General features: G+C 37.2%; 1 protein-coding gene across 2 annotated transcripts in view; it reads right to left on the minus strand.

The window, feature by feature from the left end:
- The window catches only part of KDM4C (lysine demethylase 4C), a 262,110-nt gene that overhangs the window by 211,132 nt on the left and 30,096 nt on the right, over nt 1-20,882 (minus strand). For both annotated transcript variants that reach the window (XM_086480286.1, XM_086480285.1), the window contains exons 5-7: nt 16,968-17,017; nt 7,413-7,516; nt 2,258-2,395 (exon numbers count right to left, since the gene is read on the minus strand). In XM_086480286.1, coding sequence (XP_086336412.1) covers nt 2,258-2,395; nt 7,413-7,516; nt 16,968-17,017 — 292 coding nt within the window. The remainder of the gene's footprint in view (nt 1-2,257; nt 2,396-7,412; nt 7,517-16,967; nt 17,018-20,882) is intronic.

Genomic DNA, 20,882 nt, shown 5'->3' on the forward strand with positions numbered 1-20,882 from the left:
CAAGAAACAGAGTATCCTATTTGCAGCAACTCCACGTGTGCTTTCAAGTGTCAGATAATTACAATTTAAAAACAGATAACTAGTTATAATACTTTCTCTGTTTGACTTTTTTACCCTATTTGTACAACACAAACAAATATAAGTATTATGAAGAATTATTTCACCACCTTTCCATTAGTTCTCTTCTTACACATTTCCATTAAAAAAAAAAAATTAAAATTCTATTAGCACTTCCTAGCACATTCTTTTTCATTTAAAAAGAAAAGAAACTTTAATTTTCATTCTTTTGGTAGTAAATAATAAAAAACAAGCAAGTAATTTTAAGCTTTCCGACCATTTGCCAAAGAAATTGGAGTTCGCATATGACAATGGCATCTAAGATTACTCCATAGAGGGAGACTAGCCATTATTGCTTCAGCTGCCATTTTGAAACTTTCAGACACTTAAATTCAACCGCAGACACCACAGAACTACTTTAATCTCTTATACTATATATGCTTGATACCGCTTCCATGTGCAATAACCACAGAGCACGGAATTCAGTGTCCTAAGATGAAAGTTTTATCCACATGCTAGAGAATTTTGACTAAATAAAACTGTATTTAGAGTGTATATGCCACAATTTCCTAGCTAAAAATTCAGAATTTCAGAAGCACTTTTGGAGTGGTGTAAAGGAATAAAATTTTATTAGCTTTAAAAAATTATCTTCTAGTTCTGCTGAATTTAAACATGACATTAAGTTTACAGTATATTACAATAACTGAGAGGCACGCTGGAAGCATAAAACATTTAATAGTTTGTACTGGGGCAGCTACACCAAATGGTAGACTATTTTTTTAAAACATAAGAAATATGAAGCCTGTACACTGAAACAGATGCAGCCGCCAGTATCACTACCTCAGCTTTGCTACGTCCAAAGATAAAGTTTGCCATTCTTGAAGTTCAGCTGAATCAATATTAGAGCAGCAGCACAGTCATCCCTTTTAAAACCCAGGATAGTTTTACCTGCCACAATTAACCCATATGTGTCCCTGACCATATTCCTCTCAACTTTGTTTCATTGTACTATGTATAGAAATTCCAAACAATCGAATAGAGTTTTTTCTTATTAACTTCACAGTCAACACCTTATCTGTAGCTCTTAAAAACACAGCCTTCCCATTAAAGGTAAAGACCAGCCTGTACATCTTAGATGCATATTGATGTCTGCAGTAATTCCATTACTGTTGGTTTATGCATAAAGAGCAGATGGGAAAAAAATTTAAATGTGCTTCAAAGGCAAAGAGTTTGTAATCTCATTAACAATAATAATCAATAGTGCCTAGAATCATAAACTTCCACTATCTGAGAACTTTCTCATGATGGCCTTCCAATCCAAAGTGTTTAATCAAAGTTCACTATCATTACTTAATTGTTAAAAACTGCACATCTGGTTTTGCTCTTTATTCCATGTCATCTTATTAGCTAATATATTAAGCAAATCACTACTGAAAAGATTTTTTTCAATAACAAACAAGTCAATGCAGAAAATGCCTCTAACAAAGACTTCGGGAAGCTTACTAATCAAAGCTTGTAAGAGCCATCATTCTGAGAAAAATCACAGAATATTAAAAAACAGTAACAAAACTTCTGCTGAACAAATTGCACACTCTTGATTTTGTTGAATTTAATCACATTGTACATGAACAGCAGCAAAAAATGGATGCCACGTAACAAAAATTCAGTTTAAAATATCTTCAGTAAAACACACATTTTAAAACCCAAAAGTATCTACTCTGAGTTCTAAGTTCCCTTTACTATGTTGTACTACAAGATATCTGATGGCACTAAAGATGAGAAAAGTTAAAGTTTAAAGAAACAAGTTCAAAGTTCAATTATTTCTGTTTCTTTCCAGGTATCAAAATTCCCAGTTTAAAAAAAATGCTTTCAAGAACAGCAGAGCTTAGAAGAGGTTTAAGAGCAAAAGTCAGTTGCCTTCACATGTACTAAACTCAGCACAACTTAAAAACATCTAGAAAGGCAACTAGTTTTGAAGAATATATACATTAAGCTGCACACAAAACTCACTACTGAGAGGAATACATATTGCTGGAAGTATAATACCCACTATAAAAAGAACAACTACAATTAAAATTTCAATGTCAGTATAAGGTACTACCTGATCTAATAGTTCTCCCTTTCATCTGCTTCCACAGATTCTCACAAATAACCACAGGAAAGATTTCCTTATGCGTTAATTTTCTGCAATATGACTTACCAGCTTTGCTGCTTTTCCATAATCAATCCATCGGATAGTGGCGAAGTTTGTTGACTCTGCACAGTTAAAACCATGGTTAAATCCTGCGTGGTATCCATACGGGAAAGTGATTATAAATTCTCCTGCCTCTTGTGTAACCTATAGCACAAAACCAAAAAATCCCAAAGTGAATCACATTACAAAAGCAGTCCTGTTCCTGAAGCAATGAAAACTATTTGCCCTTGTTCATCCCAAAGTAACACACTGGATACATCTGGATGCCCTCAGGCAGTATCTTTAAATCATTTTGGATAAGAAAGGACGAAGAAGAATTAAGCACAACTGCCCTGCACCAATTCTTCAGCCTTATAGCTGTGGCAATGTGCTCCCCCCACCTTCTGTGTAAGCCATAACCACCAGCGCAGTCACGGTGGCTGCACCTGGCTTAAGTTGGACTTTGAGGAGATGGATGGCAACACAGTAGACAAGGCCTATCTTGCACAGTGACCCACACAACCCACTGGTATGCAAATACAAGTCAATCAACTTACTCCATAAATAGTGGACAGCCCAGGGCCGTTGACATCTCCTGCATACCAGTGAGATGCATGCCAGAATCTCCCCTTGAGTAGGGACACCTCTCAAGATTACTCCTCGAGGCTGACAGAGTCCATATCGTTTCAGATACTCAGTAAATGATTAATAGCATGCTAAACTTTGAAATCTTAGCTAAGCAGTATAAAGGATTGATTGTGCACATATAATCCTCTAGACATAAACCACTGACCAAGTCTGGGACTAAGTCTGGTCCAGCCACACCTAAGGACCCCTCTGAGGAAGAGTTTAGAACGCAAGGGGGTCCTTTCTGAATCTCATGACTCAACAAGAGGGTCTTCCTGACAGTTTTGTCTGACCCTGTCCTCTGTGCAGTAAATAATCAAGTGCACATTGCCATAAAATCTTGTTAAACTACTGTCGCACTTACTATCAAACTTGGTTAAATCGATGTTTTATATCAATACACGTATTGCTACTTCTCCCTTACGAGCGAAGTGCATCACTCTCATTCCGCAACAAAAGTGGCTAATACCAAGGCGATTCTTCCATTGGAAATGCCATGCAGAACATCTCAATGTAAAGCCATTAAAACATCACTTTAGATATTACATTAAAAGAAATTTTAATCTGCCCTTGTCCTTGCCCAATTTCTCTTTATGCACAATTTAAGAGAGCAGAAGGACGCTGGCATTATTGATAATGAGAGTTCTAAATACCTAAAGGACAAGGGGCCTGGAAGGACATTCTCAAAGAGGAAAAGCTTGACTACAGTTAAACTCTGACATTGCTTTAGAGAATGAGCAAGGGTAGTTCCTTACAAGTACAGTGAAAAGCAACCAAAAAGAAAAGTGTGCTGAGGCCCCTGACTCAACAAGAAGTTATTGAAAGCAGAAAAAAATAAATCAACTAAAAAAAAACCCAAAAAAAACCCATACTGCCATAGTAATTATATTTTGTAAAGCCAAAGAGAAACCCAATTCCTAGTAGTTATAAAAGGTATAAAAGGCTTCCAGAGTAAATTACAAAGATAAGTGGGGTAAGGTAAGCAAATCACTGGTCAGGATACCCTCTTTCAAGAGAGAAATCTCATCTTCATATAGTGGAATTGACTGCTGCTCTCCTCTGTACATGAAAAAAAGGAGAGACAGCACTTCTTGCCAGTCACTAATATTCTCTCCACTCAGAGACAGCTTTAATCTCTTGAAGTCAAACCACCAAACACTGACACATCAAGGACAAGCTAGTTACAGACTAGAAATGGCACATCGTCTTCTGAACTATCTGATAAATAAACTAGAAGATTCAGAATTAAAGAGTTAAAAGAGATTCCCCATACTCTGTTTCACACGCCTTTTTACATGAAATGTTCACCAGATGCCAGGCCCACTAAAAAGCAGAACACATTCATTTAAATGAAGCAAATAATGTGAGCAATGACCAATGACTGTTCAACAAGATGTATTTGTTGATTATAGGAAAATAAGAAGACTTCTTGGAGATTAAATAGGCTGTTTTCTTTGTGTGACAAAGCTTTGCATAAGCAATACAGTAAGAAAAATTGCAAGGACAAATACTACTCTTTTTAGAGAAATACACTTAGGATTTGAAATTGCAAAAAGGGAGAGTTAAATTTTAAACAAACATCAAAATTAAAAGTGACAATTCCAAACATTTTTCTTATTATCATGTCATGTCTAAAATCTCAGCTTTTTGCTGGCGCAGTTGTCTTATGTTAAATTTCCAGTCTTAGAATCCCCCCTCTTTCTTCTCCTTTAAAATTCTCATCTTACAGTTTTACGGATTCTTTTCGTGGTTTTGCTCAATGCAAGAATAAATACACAGGGATAGCACTTCAAGATATATATTTCTGATTATATTATGGGATGAAGGAAAGAGAGGAAAACAAGAAAAACACACTTAGATAACATAGCTAAATTAAAAAATTGCATCTTATGTTTTGCATTTGCACTCTTCAAGGTTCATTTTTTGTGGGTTCATATTTAGTATATACAGGCAAATGTACATACAGGTGCATATATTACAACTGCTACTGTAACACTCCAACAATCACTGTGGGAATGTTTAAGAAAGATTATTCTCAAGGCTAACAATTCCAAAACTTATCTCAATACACCCTCCCACTGCTGACAGTTTAGCAGGTGTTCTATTGCAACAAGCAGCAGTTCAGCTGCCACCTGGTAGGCGTAGGCTGACTTATCAGCATTCAGCACATTTCCACTTCTATCACTTTGAGCCATGAGACATCACAGCCTGGTTCTCTCTTTTCACTTTCTCACTGAATCCCATTAATTACAATTACACTTGGGTACAGTCTGCTTCCTCCCAAGACTAGGTGACAGAGTGAAACTTAAATATTTAACTATTTCAGGAATAATCGAGACACTGAAATAAGAACATCAAATCCCCTCCCCACCTCAAATGTGTGGTACTGAAAACAAATATGCTGGCATTCTGAAATATGCTACTTTAAACACCAACCACTGAAAATTACACTGTTCAGAGTAATGTTCTGTAAATCCAAAACTATAAATATAGTTATAAAACTTTCCAGCTTGGAAGGTTTCAACTGACACTTCATGATAAAGCACAAGGGTATGAAGGGAATCAGTACTTACCTATACATTACAAAAACTGAACTCAGCAACTACATATCCATATGATAATATATCGTTGAGAAAACAAACTACTACTTAGATGTGTAATTTATTCAATAAAGCTTGCTTTCCAAGGCAGGCAGTGTCATTCTAAAGACCTAAATTTCTTCAATTTTATACACAGGTTGATTTTAGCATGAAAAAATTAAGTGATATTCCAAAAAGGATACAACAAATCCCACCTGTGCTGCAGACACTGTTGGTAACACAGGGATGCTTTAGTTCTTGCTTAGCAGTGCTTACACAGCATCAAGGCCTTTTCTGCTTCTCACAGCACCCCACCAGTGAGGAGGGTGGGGGTGCACAAGAAGTTGGGAGGGGATACAGCTGGGACAACTGACCCCAACTGACCACAGGGATATTCCGTATTGTATGATGTCACGCTCAGCATATAAAGCTGGGGGAAGAAGGAGGAAAGGGAAATGTTTGCAGTAATGGCATTTGCCTTCCCAAGTATCTGTGATGCATGACTCAGAGATGGCTGAACGCCTGCCTGCCGATGGGAAGCGGCAAATGAATTCCCTGTTCTGCTCCGCTTGCACGTGCAGCTTTTGATTAATCTATTAAACTGTCTTTCAACCCACGAGTTTTCCCAGTTTTACCCTTCCAATCCTCTCCCCCGACCCACCGAGGTGGGGGAGAGGGAGTAAGCAAGCAGCTGTGTGGGACTTAAGTTGCCGGCTGGGGTTAAACCATGACAATACTATACATGAAAGCATTCACTTAAATATTATTTCTATAGGCTACGTTTCATACTGTTAGGAAAACAGCAACTAAAACAGATAGAAAGCACTGCATTATCCTATGTTCTAGGCCAAGAAACATGGGTAAGCTAAGTTTGTATACACAGGTTCACATGATATCAATGAACAAACACCACCACCAAAACAAAACCCATAATAATAAACAAGGAGTGTGGCGAGGACACTTTACGGGACCATATCACAGTGGTAATAGAGTGAGAAAAACTCTGAACAGCTTAAAACAGTCTGTGCAGTGGGAAACCAAGAATCATAACCCTTTAATGGTCAAAAGACTTTTAAAAACTCATAGAACAAACAGATGTTCAGGCAGCGGGCCTTCTGAATCAAGCTCTATTTGTCTGAGTAAGCTTACAAAGTTCTTGAATTTAGAATTTGCAAAGCATTCAGGATACAGAATAAATATACTTAAAGAAAAAGCAATACAGTAGAAACAATTTTATTAGCTGGCACCTATAGGAAGTTCAAAGTGGAAAAAATAAGGTAGAAAATATTGTAGGAAAGGAGAAGAAACTCAGTACTTTGGTTGTTTTTAAATGCAGCTATGTATTAAATTCATCCACAAAAAAGAAAGCCTGTCATTCTTCCCACTTTCTGTTTATATAATGTTCTTACCAAACGTCCAGTCTGCCACTACCTAGCAGCACAAAATAATCATTCACTCTTTCTAATCAGTTACAGCCTTTAAAATATATTTTAAATTAAATAACGGTTCTTTTGGGTTTACTCCACCTTAAACTTTTTAGATCATAATACTGATAAAGTATATTTAATTGTTTAAGAAAAACAATATACAGACACAAAGAAATGAAACACACATTTTAAAATACTAGGTATAGAACTTAACACAGCTATTTAAGAAGTGTTTCAGTCAACAGAAAATCACAGGCAAGCTTGCATGGAAATACAATAGAAATAAAAAATATTAGTAATGTCTTATAAATCACAGAAACTTTTAGGATAAAGATTATGATGGCTACAAGTGTTTTCTGCTAGAAATTTCCAAGCTAAACCATGTAGAAGTCCTAATACTACAAGCATTTTTTTCATCTTTTCATGGAGTCACTGCCCAAAAAATAAGAAAAATAACAATTTTGCCTCACCTTTACTATAAAAAATCCTTACAGTAAACAATCTAATTCAATGCATGAATGTACAGTTTAAAAATAAACACTAATGTACCTTATCAAAAGGAATTCCATACTTTTTCAACATTGATGGAGAAATCAGAGTCATCTTGTGGCGAAGAAAAGCGTCACATCCTTGAGAGCTGCTTGGGAAGAACCCTAATAAGGCAAGATAAGCAAAATTTGGTATCTTTGAATTAAAACAAGCAAGGAAATTTGTAATATTTTACAATACATAATACTGTTTAACCTTGTTTTACAATTTGTTATCACGTCATTGCTAGGTGCCAAGTGATTCATATAAAAATCAAATACATCTCCGAAGTTTTTCAACTGATTTTCAAGGAGAGAAGTTGCAGGGGTTTGGGGTTTGTTTGTTTAAGAAGTGAAATAATTTAAAATAAATTTGAACCTGTAAATTTAGGTGTACTTTTCTTAACCTTTACAGAAATATTTCATTGTTGGGGTTTTTTTTTTTTACATTAATGTTCCTTAATGCACACATGAAAATCAACTGCAGTATATCAATTTAGAAGGATTCCACATGGACTAGGTTTACCTAGCACTTCCAAACTATCTATGCAGTAAACAAACACAACTTTATATCTAGAAACACTAGAAAGTATGGCTACTTTCCCAGAGATATCTGGTATAACTAAAAACAGGTTGGGGGTTTTTTTTGCTTCTTTATATCTTGTCTTGATTTCTATAAACAAAGATTGCTTTCCATGTTTCAACTTCCATGAGTATTTAGGTACCACTCCACAAACTGTGCTTAGTTCATTAAGTAATTATATAATCCTGTTGATGAGAACATAGAGATAAATGAACGAGGGGAAAAGTGAAAAATTAAAGACAAGGTTTCAGTGTTATTGAACTCTGGTATCTGACCCTCTAACTAGGGTGTGAACAGCACCTCAGGTACAGTTCAGACAAGCTACCCAATCTTTCTTTCCCTAAAATGAAAACATCCGGTTCTTTTCTCTTCAACCCAATTATATTACAGTAAGAAACCACTATATTAAAAGGAAAATGGGAGAAGATGAGAAGGAGGGGGAAAGTTTCCAGAACATCGCTAGTTTAGTCCTTCCTGACCTCCTTTCAGATTTCATTCTAGAAAGAAGGCAACACTCTCAAAAACTGAAAACACAATTCCTACAGACAATAAAACAAAGGCAAAGAAAGGTATAGTAGTTGATGAAAGCAAGAAGCTCCTGGAAACATCAAATTGAAAAATGGAAGGAATATAGTGATAACCATCTAACCACCTACTACTTCCTCTGAATACTTGCTCTCAATCCCTCTTCCGCTTCAGTACACATGTACTACTTGCTCCAGAGATGAATATGTTGGAGCCAAGAGGAATATTTTTGACTGTGTTATAACGCAACATCACAAAAGTCTCACAAAGTTACAGCACTATCAGAACTAGGTTGCTAAAGGGGAATAATTTACTTGCTAATCAGCACAGATGAGAAAGTCTTTTATTACCTTTATTATTGTTTAAAAATTATTAGACTGCACAGTCTTTTTAGTGTTTGTACCAGACTACAAGAACCACCACGAGATGTACTATGAGTAACTGCAATCCATACATTTAGCAGTCCGGGATAATACGTAATTTTACTGTATCAAGTCCATAACCTTCGAAAGTAATCCCTTTCTGTAAAGTTCAACTTTATTCATTTATTTAGCTTTCTCTGGTAAAGTATATTTTTCAATGTTACCAATACTTCTTAATATTAACAGTTTACTATATCGTATGTCATTTACTCTCAAGTGATTTCAGAGATTTCACAAAGATTGGCAGGCTACTCCTAAAAAAAAAGTTATTTAGAAAGTAATCCTTTTAAAAATTTCTTTTGACAACTCCAACCAGAATGCAAGCTTGTGGCTGAAATCTAAGAAAGTTACAAACAACACAGAACAGCAGAACAAAACCTGCACAAAATCACAAAACCTATTAAGAGAAATTTACAGAACAATTGCTGTGGTTACAGAGCCCTCACAGTGAAATCAAAGTGGAATCTACATGCTCTGTACCACTAGAAAAAAAAAAGAAAATACCTTTTGACTCTGTCAAAGTTTACTGTTACACACAAATTTTCCAGTCTCATTCACCTCATTTTCTCAAAAGCACTCCCCTTCAATGAACAAGGGAAGAAAGGAAGGCAGTATTCACTCATTACAAAACTGTTTCTCAGAAGGTCTTTTGTTCTGCCCAGGCTAAAAGTAAGATCACACAAGATTTTCTTTCATGAAAGAAAATGCCTGTGGGGGAACTGGTTAGCAGGTGTAAAAAAATACCTAATAGCACACTGGATAAAGGACACTGCAATAGAAACATTACAAGAGCCTTACAGATACATTAAATGCAGGCCAATTCAAGACATGCCTACAACAGACCAGAACCATTCTCAAATACCAACCTGTGTTAAAATTACCAATTTACAGGATTACCAGTTAATCCTGGATATTTAGGGAAATCCCACATCCAAAAGAAAAAACACTGAAATTATCTAAAATGTAACTACCATCGGCATTAAGTAGATTCCTAGCTGTGCCAGAGGAAGACAGCATTCCCACACACAGGACACTGCTGCACTAAGAGTCTTTGATGTGTACATTAAATGGTTCAGGGATACAGAACATTTTAAAATAAGTTCAACTCTATAAATTATTGAGGGACACTGAGTACTGCTATCTGGAAGGCTCATTTTCTTTTCACCCCAAGAGTATCATTCCTACATATCACACACGGCTCATATCAGGTAACCACATCACATCACAACTACTACTCACGCAAACTGAACTGGATTTGGTTCCATAGCCTGGTTGATGAGCATTTTCAAGATATTTGGAACACTTGTCTATGATACTAAGAATGTGTCCATCCTGTTTTCAATTAAACAGCTACAATCATACATGGACAAACTACAATACTATTCCCAAAAGAGTAATTCTACAAGTCCATTGACTTGAACAGGGTGATTGGCTATATATTACCTTGTATGAACAATCATATCACATTTAGGCCAATAATAATGTCATCATTTAAGCACACGCACATAAAAATCATAATCTTAGGGAACCTTCAAATCAAGTTCTGACTAGTCAATGAATGAGGCTAGACTTCCTATCCTTCTGTACATTTCCATACTCAAGTCCTCACCTGAAATTTTACAGTAAGGGTGCTGTATTTCCAGTTTATTAATTGATAATATAAATATAAAATATAAAAATATAAATATAAAACTTAGAAGAAAGAATACCCTAAAATTGCAAATACCTTTAATGTAATTAAAAGTAATCCAAATTAACGCAATTAAGCTCAAAGTTATGATAATTTTTTACTTATGTAGATCTCCATTTAAAGGACTTAGAACATACAAAATACTAATCACAAATCACTGATTAGTACTCTGGGAACACAGCCACAGATGAAAGGAGGACTGAGTTCTAGTCATTTTATTTTTAGATTTTACTTCGACAGGTATAAATACAAACTTCATACAACTTATTTTAAATTAATTTACAGTGATTTAAACTGATTTAACTTTCTGTATTGCACACAAAAAAACAGGAGTATGTGTTTGCACGACAACAATCCTCATGAAGAAACAGTGGCAATTTGAATGCTATACAAAGCACAGAGTACAAATGCCAAAAAAGAAGCAAGTGCTGTGAAATATGACTGTTGTTATGCCGAGATGAACATGTTACAGCCTTAAGTTTATTATCTCTTAGATATGACTTTCCTAACTTGACTTACATAACTATCAATTGATTCAAAGTTCAATTCTTCAGCTGCTCATTTTTTTCAGATTCAAGACCCTTAGAAGTCATGTAAGTTCTACATCAAGTTTAATTTCAACATTTATACTTGTTTTCATACAATAGGTAATGATGTCTGCATTAAATGAATTAATTTATACTATATACCATACAAAGGTTTTTATAACTCCTCTATAGAGTTACAGTATATTAAACTTTAGTTTCTTCTTTAACATAATTGAACACCACAGATAGGTGTCATCTCCTCTCTAAAAGTTTCTGCAATTAAATGATCTTTTAAAAGATTTGAAAATCACTTCAGTCATTTCTGATTTGCCACTCTGATTCTATCCTCTTTATTTTCTAACCAAACAAAAAATCCTTAAGAATACCATAGTATTACAGATTAACATAACTGCAATTTTTATACTTCTTGTTAACAGCTCACTTGAGGTTTTTATTACATTTATGTCTACATAAAATTGAAAAAAAACTACATAAATGAAAAAGCAGCTGAAGGGCAAAATCTAACTGTTGTCTTTATTAGACGGAAGCCTAATGTCTTTCAGATAAAGTATTTGTAGGTGCCACAGTCAATCAAGATTTCAATGGAAAGCAAAAATGAAAGCATTCATGCACAACTGGCATGCATGGTAATTGTAATGTGCAGACAAGATAATGAAAAATATCCTAGCCTTCCTTTAATTTTATGTATCAACTGCTGCTTTGACTCAGACAACCTTTCACATTTAATGCATTATTTTAATTATTTAGGAGCATTTGATTAATTCAGTAAGCTTTTGGTCATCAGAGCTAACCTTCTTGAATAAACTACCTTTGTTTTTCTTCAGATGTTGCACTCGTGCAAAAATGAGATTAAAAATATTTTCATACACATGTAATTAAGTATGAAGGACTCATTTACACTATGTTTTATTAATATTTACCATTAAGTGACTTGCAGCCATTCAGCTTACTTTAACATTTTCAACTTTTTAAGATATCTCACTGTAAAACTCAGACTGTATTTTTTTAGAAGGCAGCAGTTGAAAAGCAGAAATCACAGAGGTCAACCTCCACAGCATCTCGTCCCATCCCCCACCATTCCCCACCCCCAAAAAAAAAAAAAGAACATGTAAGTCAAATCAAGAATAAAGTCCATCTTTTTATATAAAGAACTACAACATCATCTTCTACATTCCATCCTAAGCTATTAGCTGGACCAAAAATATAATGAGAACAACTTACAGAAAAACACTGCAGAAGACATTAAAGTCAAATACTGAAAACAGGAAATGTCAGAGAGGGTTATCTGTGAAACTAACTCGCCTATCTTACATTGCTGTAACAATAAAAATCTCTGTTACCAGTATGTAGTTTTTCTACATTCACTGAATATAATGGAATAAACAACTATTCGAAATTTTATCTTCACTGTTCAGTATCTGATTCTACGTTTTATTTGCTATTTACTATTCAAAACACGATTCTGAAACAAAAATAATTAAGTTTGGATCATACACATGATTTATCAAGGAAAGTAGTTTTGCACTCACCACACATCTCTGTAACGTGTACTAACATATAATTAATAGTAGTGGCAGAAAACTTCCATACAGATGTGCACAGCCAAGGCTGAGTGACATGCCTAATCAACTGCTCTAAATATAGTGATCAGTAAGGATCAAGGAACTAAGCTCCTGTTCCCAGCTGTAGGAAAGCAAGCACACATGTGCCAGTGTACCTAAAGCCAGATCCCTTTCTGTCCTACCTTCTTCCAGCAGTTCTGGACCTAAGAACCGTTACACTTGGTGAGACTGAAGTCACAAGTCCCATTTAGCTTATTCTCCAATTCTGACGCTGGCATTCAAACATTAAGACACTGTTTTCCCAGCATAACCTATTGGGTTCTGACAACAGTGGTTTTACAGATTTCCACTTCTCCCCATTCTTTATGGCCCATTCCTCTTACTGTATTAAGCCACCATTATCAGCAATAAGAGGTCTGAGCACCTTCAGGAGACAGTCTTCTAACACAATACTTTCTTAAACTATATAAGTTTACACTAAGTGACTTTGAAAGCTCCCATGTAGCAAAGCAGGCATACCTAATTCCTGAACTTGTATAGGTTACCCTAATTTCCCCAGATACTGGAACATGTCAAAGAAAAATCTGAAGGTTTTTTTTAGCCTGCAGCAAACAATGCCAAGCCATGACACTTAATTTTTAGAAATGAGTGAATAAGTATTGCTGAAACTGCCCATTCTCTTCCCTCACTCTCCAAAACAACAAAAAAAAAGGTTCAATACACACTCATTACAGAACAGTTAAACCTCAACAGTTTTAAAACACTGCACAGCTATAATCAACCAATATGAAACCTAGAATAAATGCCAGAGCAGTTATACCACATCAAATGAGAAGTCTATCTACCCAAAGATCTTGTTCCCGGTAAATGTCAAAACTGGATCTATAGAGAACTGTTTAAATACAGCATGAAATCTTTGCTTCGTCCGAGTAACCTAGTACCAAGGAGTTGCTGCTCCAAGACTTACAAAGCCAGATGCAGTCCCTGTGCCCCTGTAACAGACTTCTTTGCCAGTGTTGTCCAGTCTCACAGAATCACAGTGTAATGGTTTTGTGTGGTAAGGTTTTGGTAGCAGAGGGGCTACAGCAGTGGCCTCTGTGAGAAGCTGCTAGAAGCTTGCCCTGTGTCCGACACACCCAATGCCAGACGGCTCTAAGATGGACCCGCTGCCGGCCAAGGCTGAGCCCATCAGCGATGGTGGAAGTGCCTCTGTGGTAACATGTTTAAGAAAGGGAACAAGTTATTGCGCAGCAGCTATTGCAGCAAGAGAGGGGGAGTGCGAATATGTGGGAGAAACATTTCTGCAGACACCAAGGTCAGTGAAGAAGCGGGGGGAGGAGATGCTCCAGTCACCAGAGCAGTGATTCCCCTGCAACCTGTGGTGAAGACCATGGTGAGGCAGGCTGTTCCCCTGCAGCCCATGGGCGGTGGAGCCGATATCTGCCTACACCCCATGGAGAATCCCACACAGGAGTACATAGATCCCTGAAGGAAGCTGTGACCCTGTGGGAAGCCTGCACCGGAGCAGGCTCCTGGCAGGACCTCTCGACCTGTGCAGAGAGAGAAGCCCACGCTGGAGCAGGTTTGCTGCTAGTGACCCCATGGGGGGGCCCACGCTGGAGCAGTCTGTTCCTGAAGGACTGCACCCCATGAAGGAGACCCACGCTGGAGCAGTTCATGAAGAACAGTAGCCCGTGGGAAGGACTCACACTGGAGAAGTCATGGAGGACTGTCTCCTGTGAGAGGGACCCCGTGTTGGAGCAGAGGAAGGGTGTGAGGAGTCCTCCCCGTGAAGAGGAAGGAGCAGCAAAAACAACGTGTGATGAACTGACCCCAACCCCCATTCCCTGTCCCTCTGCACAGCTCTGAGAGAGGAGGGAGAGAAATCAGGAACAAAGCTAAGCCTGGGAAAGAAGGGAGAGGTGGCGGAAGGTGTTCTAAGATTTGGTTTTATTTCTCATCACTCCTTTCTGAGTTAATTGGTAATAAACTACATTTTTCCCCAAGTCAGAGTCTGTTTTGCCCGTGATGGTAAATGCTGAGTGATGTCCCTGTCCTTATCTCGACCCACAAGCCTATTGTGATATTTCTCTCTCCCCTGTCCAGCTGAGGGGGGGGAAGAGTGATAGAGCGACTTTGGTGGGCACCTGGTATCCAGCCAGGGTCAAACCACCACACACAGAACCACAGCATGGCAGGGGTTGGAAGGGACCTCTGGAGATCATCTAGTCCAACCCCTCTGCTAAAGCAGGTTTGCCTAGAACAGGTCACACAGGACTGCATCCAGGCGGGTTTTGAATATCTCCAGAGAAGGAGACTCCACAACCTCCCTGGGCAGCCTGTTCCAGTGCTCTGTCATCCTTACTGTAAGAAGTTTCCTCGCGTTGAGGCAGAACTTCCTGTGCTCCAGTTTGTGCCCATTGCCCCTTGTCCTGTCACTGAGCACGGCTGAAAATAGCCTGGCCCCATCCTCTTGACACCCAACCTTTAGATACTTATAAGTGTTGATAAGGTCCCCTCTCAGTCTTCTCTTCTCCAGGCTAAAGAGCTCCAGATCTCTCAGCCCTTCCTCATAAGAGAAATGCTCCAGTCCTCAAATTTTTACTTTTCCCTCTGGATCCCTGCAAAATTTTAGAATCCACCATGGATGGTGAGGAGTTCGTACTGTGCAAGGAACCATCTCCTTCTGTTTGTTCTGAGCCTGCTAAGATTCTTCATTCGGAGTCTCTAGATGTACTGGAAGACCCAGTGAAGAACCACTCTTTAGTCACCTTTTCCATGCCAGTCACCACAGGTCTCCATCATACCCTGTTCCCCTTAACACTCTTTCAGATTGAAAGTCAGAGCTTACTAACAACTATTAAAACAAAAAGGCAAATTTTTCACCAGTCTTAGTACCTCTCTCAACCTTCTCCAATTCTCTATTCCTTTTACTCCTTGCTCATTTCTTATAAATCTCAAAAATAACTATTGAATGATCCTATCATAAGTCAGTGTCACTTGCCCAGTCTACAGCATGATCAACTTGTTTACCAGTGAAAACCAAAAGCTTCAAGGTATGCATATACTTCACAAGTTGGAAGAGGATTCTGGAAAGCAAAAAAATGAATGACAACTTTCTCAACTGAAACTATGGGAAAATTAGGAATGTAATTATCCAGGCTGAAATCTGTCTTTCTGAGATGTGTTTTTTAGACTGCAAGTTCACAGGTCTTTACTTTCACATCTCAGTGATTAATGCCATCTTCCTTTTCTCAGCAATAGTTTAAAAATAGCTCAGAAAAATCATGCACCTATATGCACATAAAACAGACATGAAAAGAAAACGTACAAAGATTTTCACAATTTGGTCCTGATACACAATATCTAATTATCAACTTTCAACAACACTCCTTATATAATATGGTTAATAGCAGGCTATAAAACATGGGCTGCCAGGCCAAGAAACATGCCTAATTATTCCTGTGTTCCTAAGTTGCACTCTTAATCTAAAAACAAAGAGAGACATGAGGTGTTATCAAAATAAAACAAATCACTGTGTGAGAAGAATTTTCCTATAGACTACTGATTTTCAGCCCTTACATCTCAACCTTACAACAACATCCTCTGCTCCTTCTCCACAGACATTTCTCATAGCTCTGAAGGGCAAAAGCCAGTACACGCTTTGGCTAAAGTGAATTTATACACCCGTTCACTGGCCAGCAAGCTGCTACCAAATAAGATTTAGTTTGGTACATTTTCTTCTTCCCCTTACCCAGAGGTACTAACCAGGTTCCCATCCTCTACCCAGCCATTAACTTTCATGAAACTTCTAGAGACTCAACTGCCTTCAATATTTCTATCTTTGTAGCAAATCTGGCTAAGAAGTTAAGGTTCAAAAGTTTCTGATGAAAAGAAGCTATGACAAGAAAAAAGCAAGGGCACAGAGGAGACAAAGATACTAGCAATGAAAATCTAATGAACAACAAAATACTAAGCCTTATTTTCATGAGTTTCACCAAACTAAAAACGCCAGTACAAAAAAAAGTTCTAAGAGAAAAAAAAAAATATTATTTTGTTTCGTAAGAATTCCCCTGAGTACTAGGAAGTGTTCTTTGCTTGCAATCATACTGTAGACCGATAAAAGTCACACAATATTCGGTAATAAAACACAGCAGGTACAGCAGATGAGTCAAGGACAACACTTTTCACTTTGCTGGAGGTGCGTCCTTCAAACATCTTACATATGGAAATACTGAAAATATTACCTTGAGCTAGTCTTTCAAGCCGTTTCCCATGCTCTGGAGGAATAGCATACCTAAAATTCACATAAAGAAAAGGATTAAATGCTTGAAGACAAAAAGCCATGATTCACGTATGACAAAAAAAACCCAGAGAACTCAAAAAGATTAAAGACTGAAAAATTATACATGAAAAATATACCAATTTCTAAGCAAATAATAGAGGCGTTTTTTTGAGAAAAAAATAGCTTATTTCTACTTTAAACATCATAATATATAGTTCAAGAATGTTATATTCACTACTTACAATCATGCATATTGACAATATTTGCTATAATTACACCACTCCAGTTAAAAAAGACCCATATACTTCCATTTTCCAAATGAAACAAAAACATATAAAACAAATCTGATTTATATAGGTTTAATTTCTTTGAATTTTACTGTGCTTCACAAGACACAAGAGTTCAACAGAAAAACATGAGCATTAAACATCTTTATTTTTTCCTATGGCCAATGCTATGGAATAAAAGGCTTGTCTTTGTAAAATCACTACAATTAGAGTCAAAAAATTATTTAAACACACTTTCATTAAATTAAAGAATGGTACTTATCTTGGAATCATTCTGTTCTTACAATAAATTGTTTTTTAAAGATTCAACATGCTATCTGCAACAAGTCAGTAACAATACAAAAGAACTGGAATTAACCTCACGTTACCTTTAATGTTTATTACAGCTAGAAAATTAAAGATTATTGAAAAGCTGTAATCTCGTTCTGTTTTTCTGAACACTTTGTTATTCACATATTTACTGTACTTATGTAATTAATACTGTATATAGACTTTATTATTGAATTTAACTGCTTCAATATGTGATATATTAGGCTTTAATTTCGGTTTAAGATTGCAACAGCATCGGATTGATCCTGCTCTACAAAAAATATGGTTCAGAGAAGGAGAAAATGCATATTCACCTGTACAACATAGCCCAAATCCACATTTTTCAAACTAAGTGAACACACAGGTATTTTGTTTTACTACACTATCAACACCGATTTCATTAATGTCCCCTGCCAACTCACTCAGAAAAAGCAAGTGAAGGACCCTAGGCCCCTCATTTGGCACAAGAAATAAACATCCTAGCTCAAGCTCTCATTTGCACACACACAATTTTACTCCATTACAACTGAAAGAGCTGCATAGAACCAAGACCCTTCCACTACATAAGGCAGTGCTCTAAGTTGCACTGTAGCAAAACCCAAGACTACGGAAAACCCACTGCAAATGTTATTAAACAAAAAGAGAACGTCAGTGCAACTCTGCTCAGTGTTTGCAGTTTTAATCAGAATTTCACTCTTACAAAAACCGATTTTCTCTCCATTTGTACTTTGAAAGTGTTTGTGCTTGTTCTCCACTCTGTATTACACATGCACCAGCGTAATCTATACTATAGTAATAGCAATCTAAATTATGTGTTTGCATCTTTCACACCCCAGCAGAGACAAATGCTATGATTAGCATTACATACTGTGCTGTATGTCATTAAATACACAACTCCATAAAGTAAAACATGAACAGACAGTGTTTATGTCTAACAAAAAACTCAAACTAGACTTCTCTTTGCTTTACCTGTCTCTGACTGGTATTCCTCCTAAAAAGTTATTCTTCCAAAAGTACGTTATTACATTTTTGCGGTAATACGCAGACACGTACTTCCATTTGTACACGTGAACATTTAAGTACTTCTCATTACCAAAATGCAAAACTGGACAACTGAGCACTCAGTAAGTCTCTCAGAAAGGTAAGACAGGTCATGATTTAACTGGGCTATAGCCATTTATTTAGCTAATCTAAAACTACCAAGCAATAATTCATTCAATGCAAGTTGGTGTTTTTCATCACTGTCTTCATATGGGTCTGTGGTAATGTCTACTTCTCAATAAGCTAACAACTTCTCTGCCTCTTTTTGTTACAGATAGAATCTCAGTCTTAGGCAGTAACATCCACTGTTATACGCCACCAGCGGCAAGGTAAGCTCCTGTTCTACCTATATTCCTCAAAACCCAGCAGAGGCCACAACACACAGTAGTCTAGTAGCTGTGACCACTCAGTTCAGTCTTTAGCTCAGGAAGCATGGTTGGTGACAATTAGGATAGCTGACTTAATGAAAGGAAAAAACAATGTTCTAGGAACTTGGCTGACAATAGCAATCCACAACCTGTTTAATTTTAGTAACTACTTTGGTTACTATTCAATTTGATTTTACACTCAGATGGAAAACCTAAATAGCCTTTGAGTTACTGTTACCTTCACAGTTTCTATTTTACAAGAATGAATTTATTTTTTCAACAACTGCTAGTTCATTACAGTAAAACACAAATTTTACCTTGCATGGCAAAGAAAGAGAAACCAGTACAAGAAAAAAAAAAAAACAGATCTTATTCAAGTTCAGTTTTATTAGGAATGTTTCAATGTTGCACATAGATGCACCCACATAACAACATGCCTAAAAAAAACGCTTTCTCTCCTTTTATTTTCCTTTAAGCCAAAACCAGAATCTTTAGTACAACTCAGTTCCATAACTTTAATTAGTAAAATTAAATGGATGTAATTGTATGTGATTTTCACATTATTATGAATGCTGATTGACAATAATTAATGAAAATCATTGCTACTTTTTTAACGGAATATATTAATATAATCCAAACATTAATAATTCAGCATTGAAGCTTCTCTAAGTCTTTGTAACTTCAAGTTAAACTATAGTGCCTTGCTTTTAAGATACTAACATAAGAATATTTATTTAGAAAAACTAAGTGCGGCATAACGTTAAGTATTACAGCTGTGCTTTTTGAAACAAAATTTTACACATAATCTTTAAAAGCATCCTATACAATCTACTATTGTAGCTAAAAATAAATACAGTGATCCTGTTTTTCATCTGTATCTGAAGTAGGTCTTTAATTTATCCTTAATCCACTGCATAGATTTGATGCATACTTATGATTCTCTCTATTCAGCCTTTAATTAACAGAGAAACATGGCTGTATGTTGGCCATGACTAATACCCATTTAGCATTAAGTAGTGTTTAAATAAATCTAAAAAAAAAAATCACAAAGCCTTAGCCAATTTACTAACACGGTTTCAAACAACATTGCTTCAGCATTTCGAAAGTTTTCACCAAGACCTATACAAACTATTAAAATTAAGTGTTCTTAAGTGTTCATCGACATCCTTACTAATGAGCAAAGCCTTTGACAACATCCTGGTCTCCAAACTGGGAAGACATGGATTTGATAGATGGTGGATAAGAAATTGGCTGGAAGGTCGCACTCAAAGGGTTGCGATCAAAGGTTTGATATCTGAGCGAAGACCAGTGACAAGTGGTGTTCCTCAGGGATCGGTACTGGGACCAGTGCTGTTTAACATCTTTGTTGGTGTCACGGACAGTAGCATCAAGTGCAACCTCAGCGAGTTTCCCAATGACACCAAGCTGTGTGGTGAGGTTGACACGCTGGAGGGAAGGGAGGCCATCCAGAGGGATGTGGATGGGCTGGAGAGGTGGGCCCAGGCCAACCTCATGAAGTTTAACAAGTCCAAGTGTAAGGTCCTGCACCTGGGTTGAGGCAATCCCAAGCACAGAGGCAGGCTGGGCAATGAGTGGATTGAGAGCAGCCCTGGGGAGAAGGACTTAGGGGTGCTGGTGGATGACAGGATGAACATGAGCCAACAGTGTGCGCCTGCAGCCCAGAAAGCCAACTGCATCCTGGGCTGCATCAAAAGATGTATGGCCAGCAGGTTGAGGGAGGTGATTCTGCCCCTCTGCTCTGCCCTCGCGAGACCCCACCTGGAGTACTGCGTCCAGCTCTGAGGCCCCAACACAAAGATATGGAGCTGTTGGAGTGAGTCCGGAGGAGGGCTACCAAGATGCTCAGAGGAC

The sequence above is a fragment of the Leptosomus discolor genome, chromosome Z (assembly GCF_034619465.1).
Source record: "Leptosomus discolor isolate bLepDis1 chromosome Z, bLepDis1.hap2, whole genome shotgun sequence".
NCBI lineage: Eukaryota > Metazoa > Chordata > Aves > Leptosomiformes > Leptosomidae > Leptosomus > Leptosomus discolor.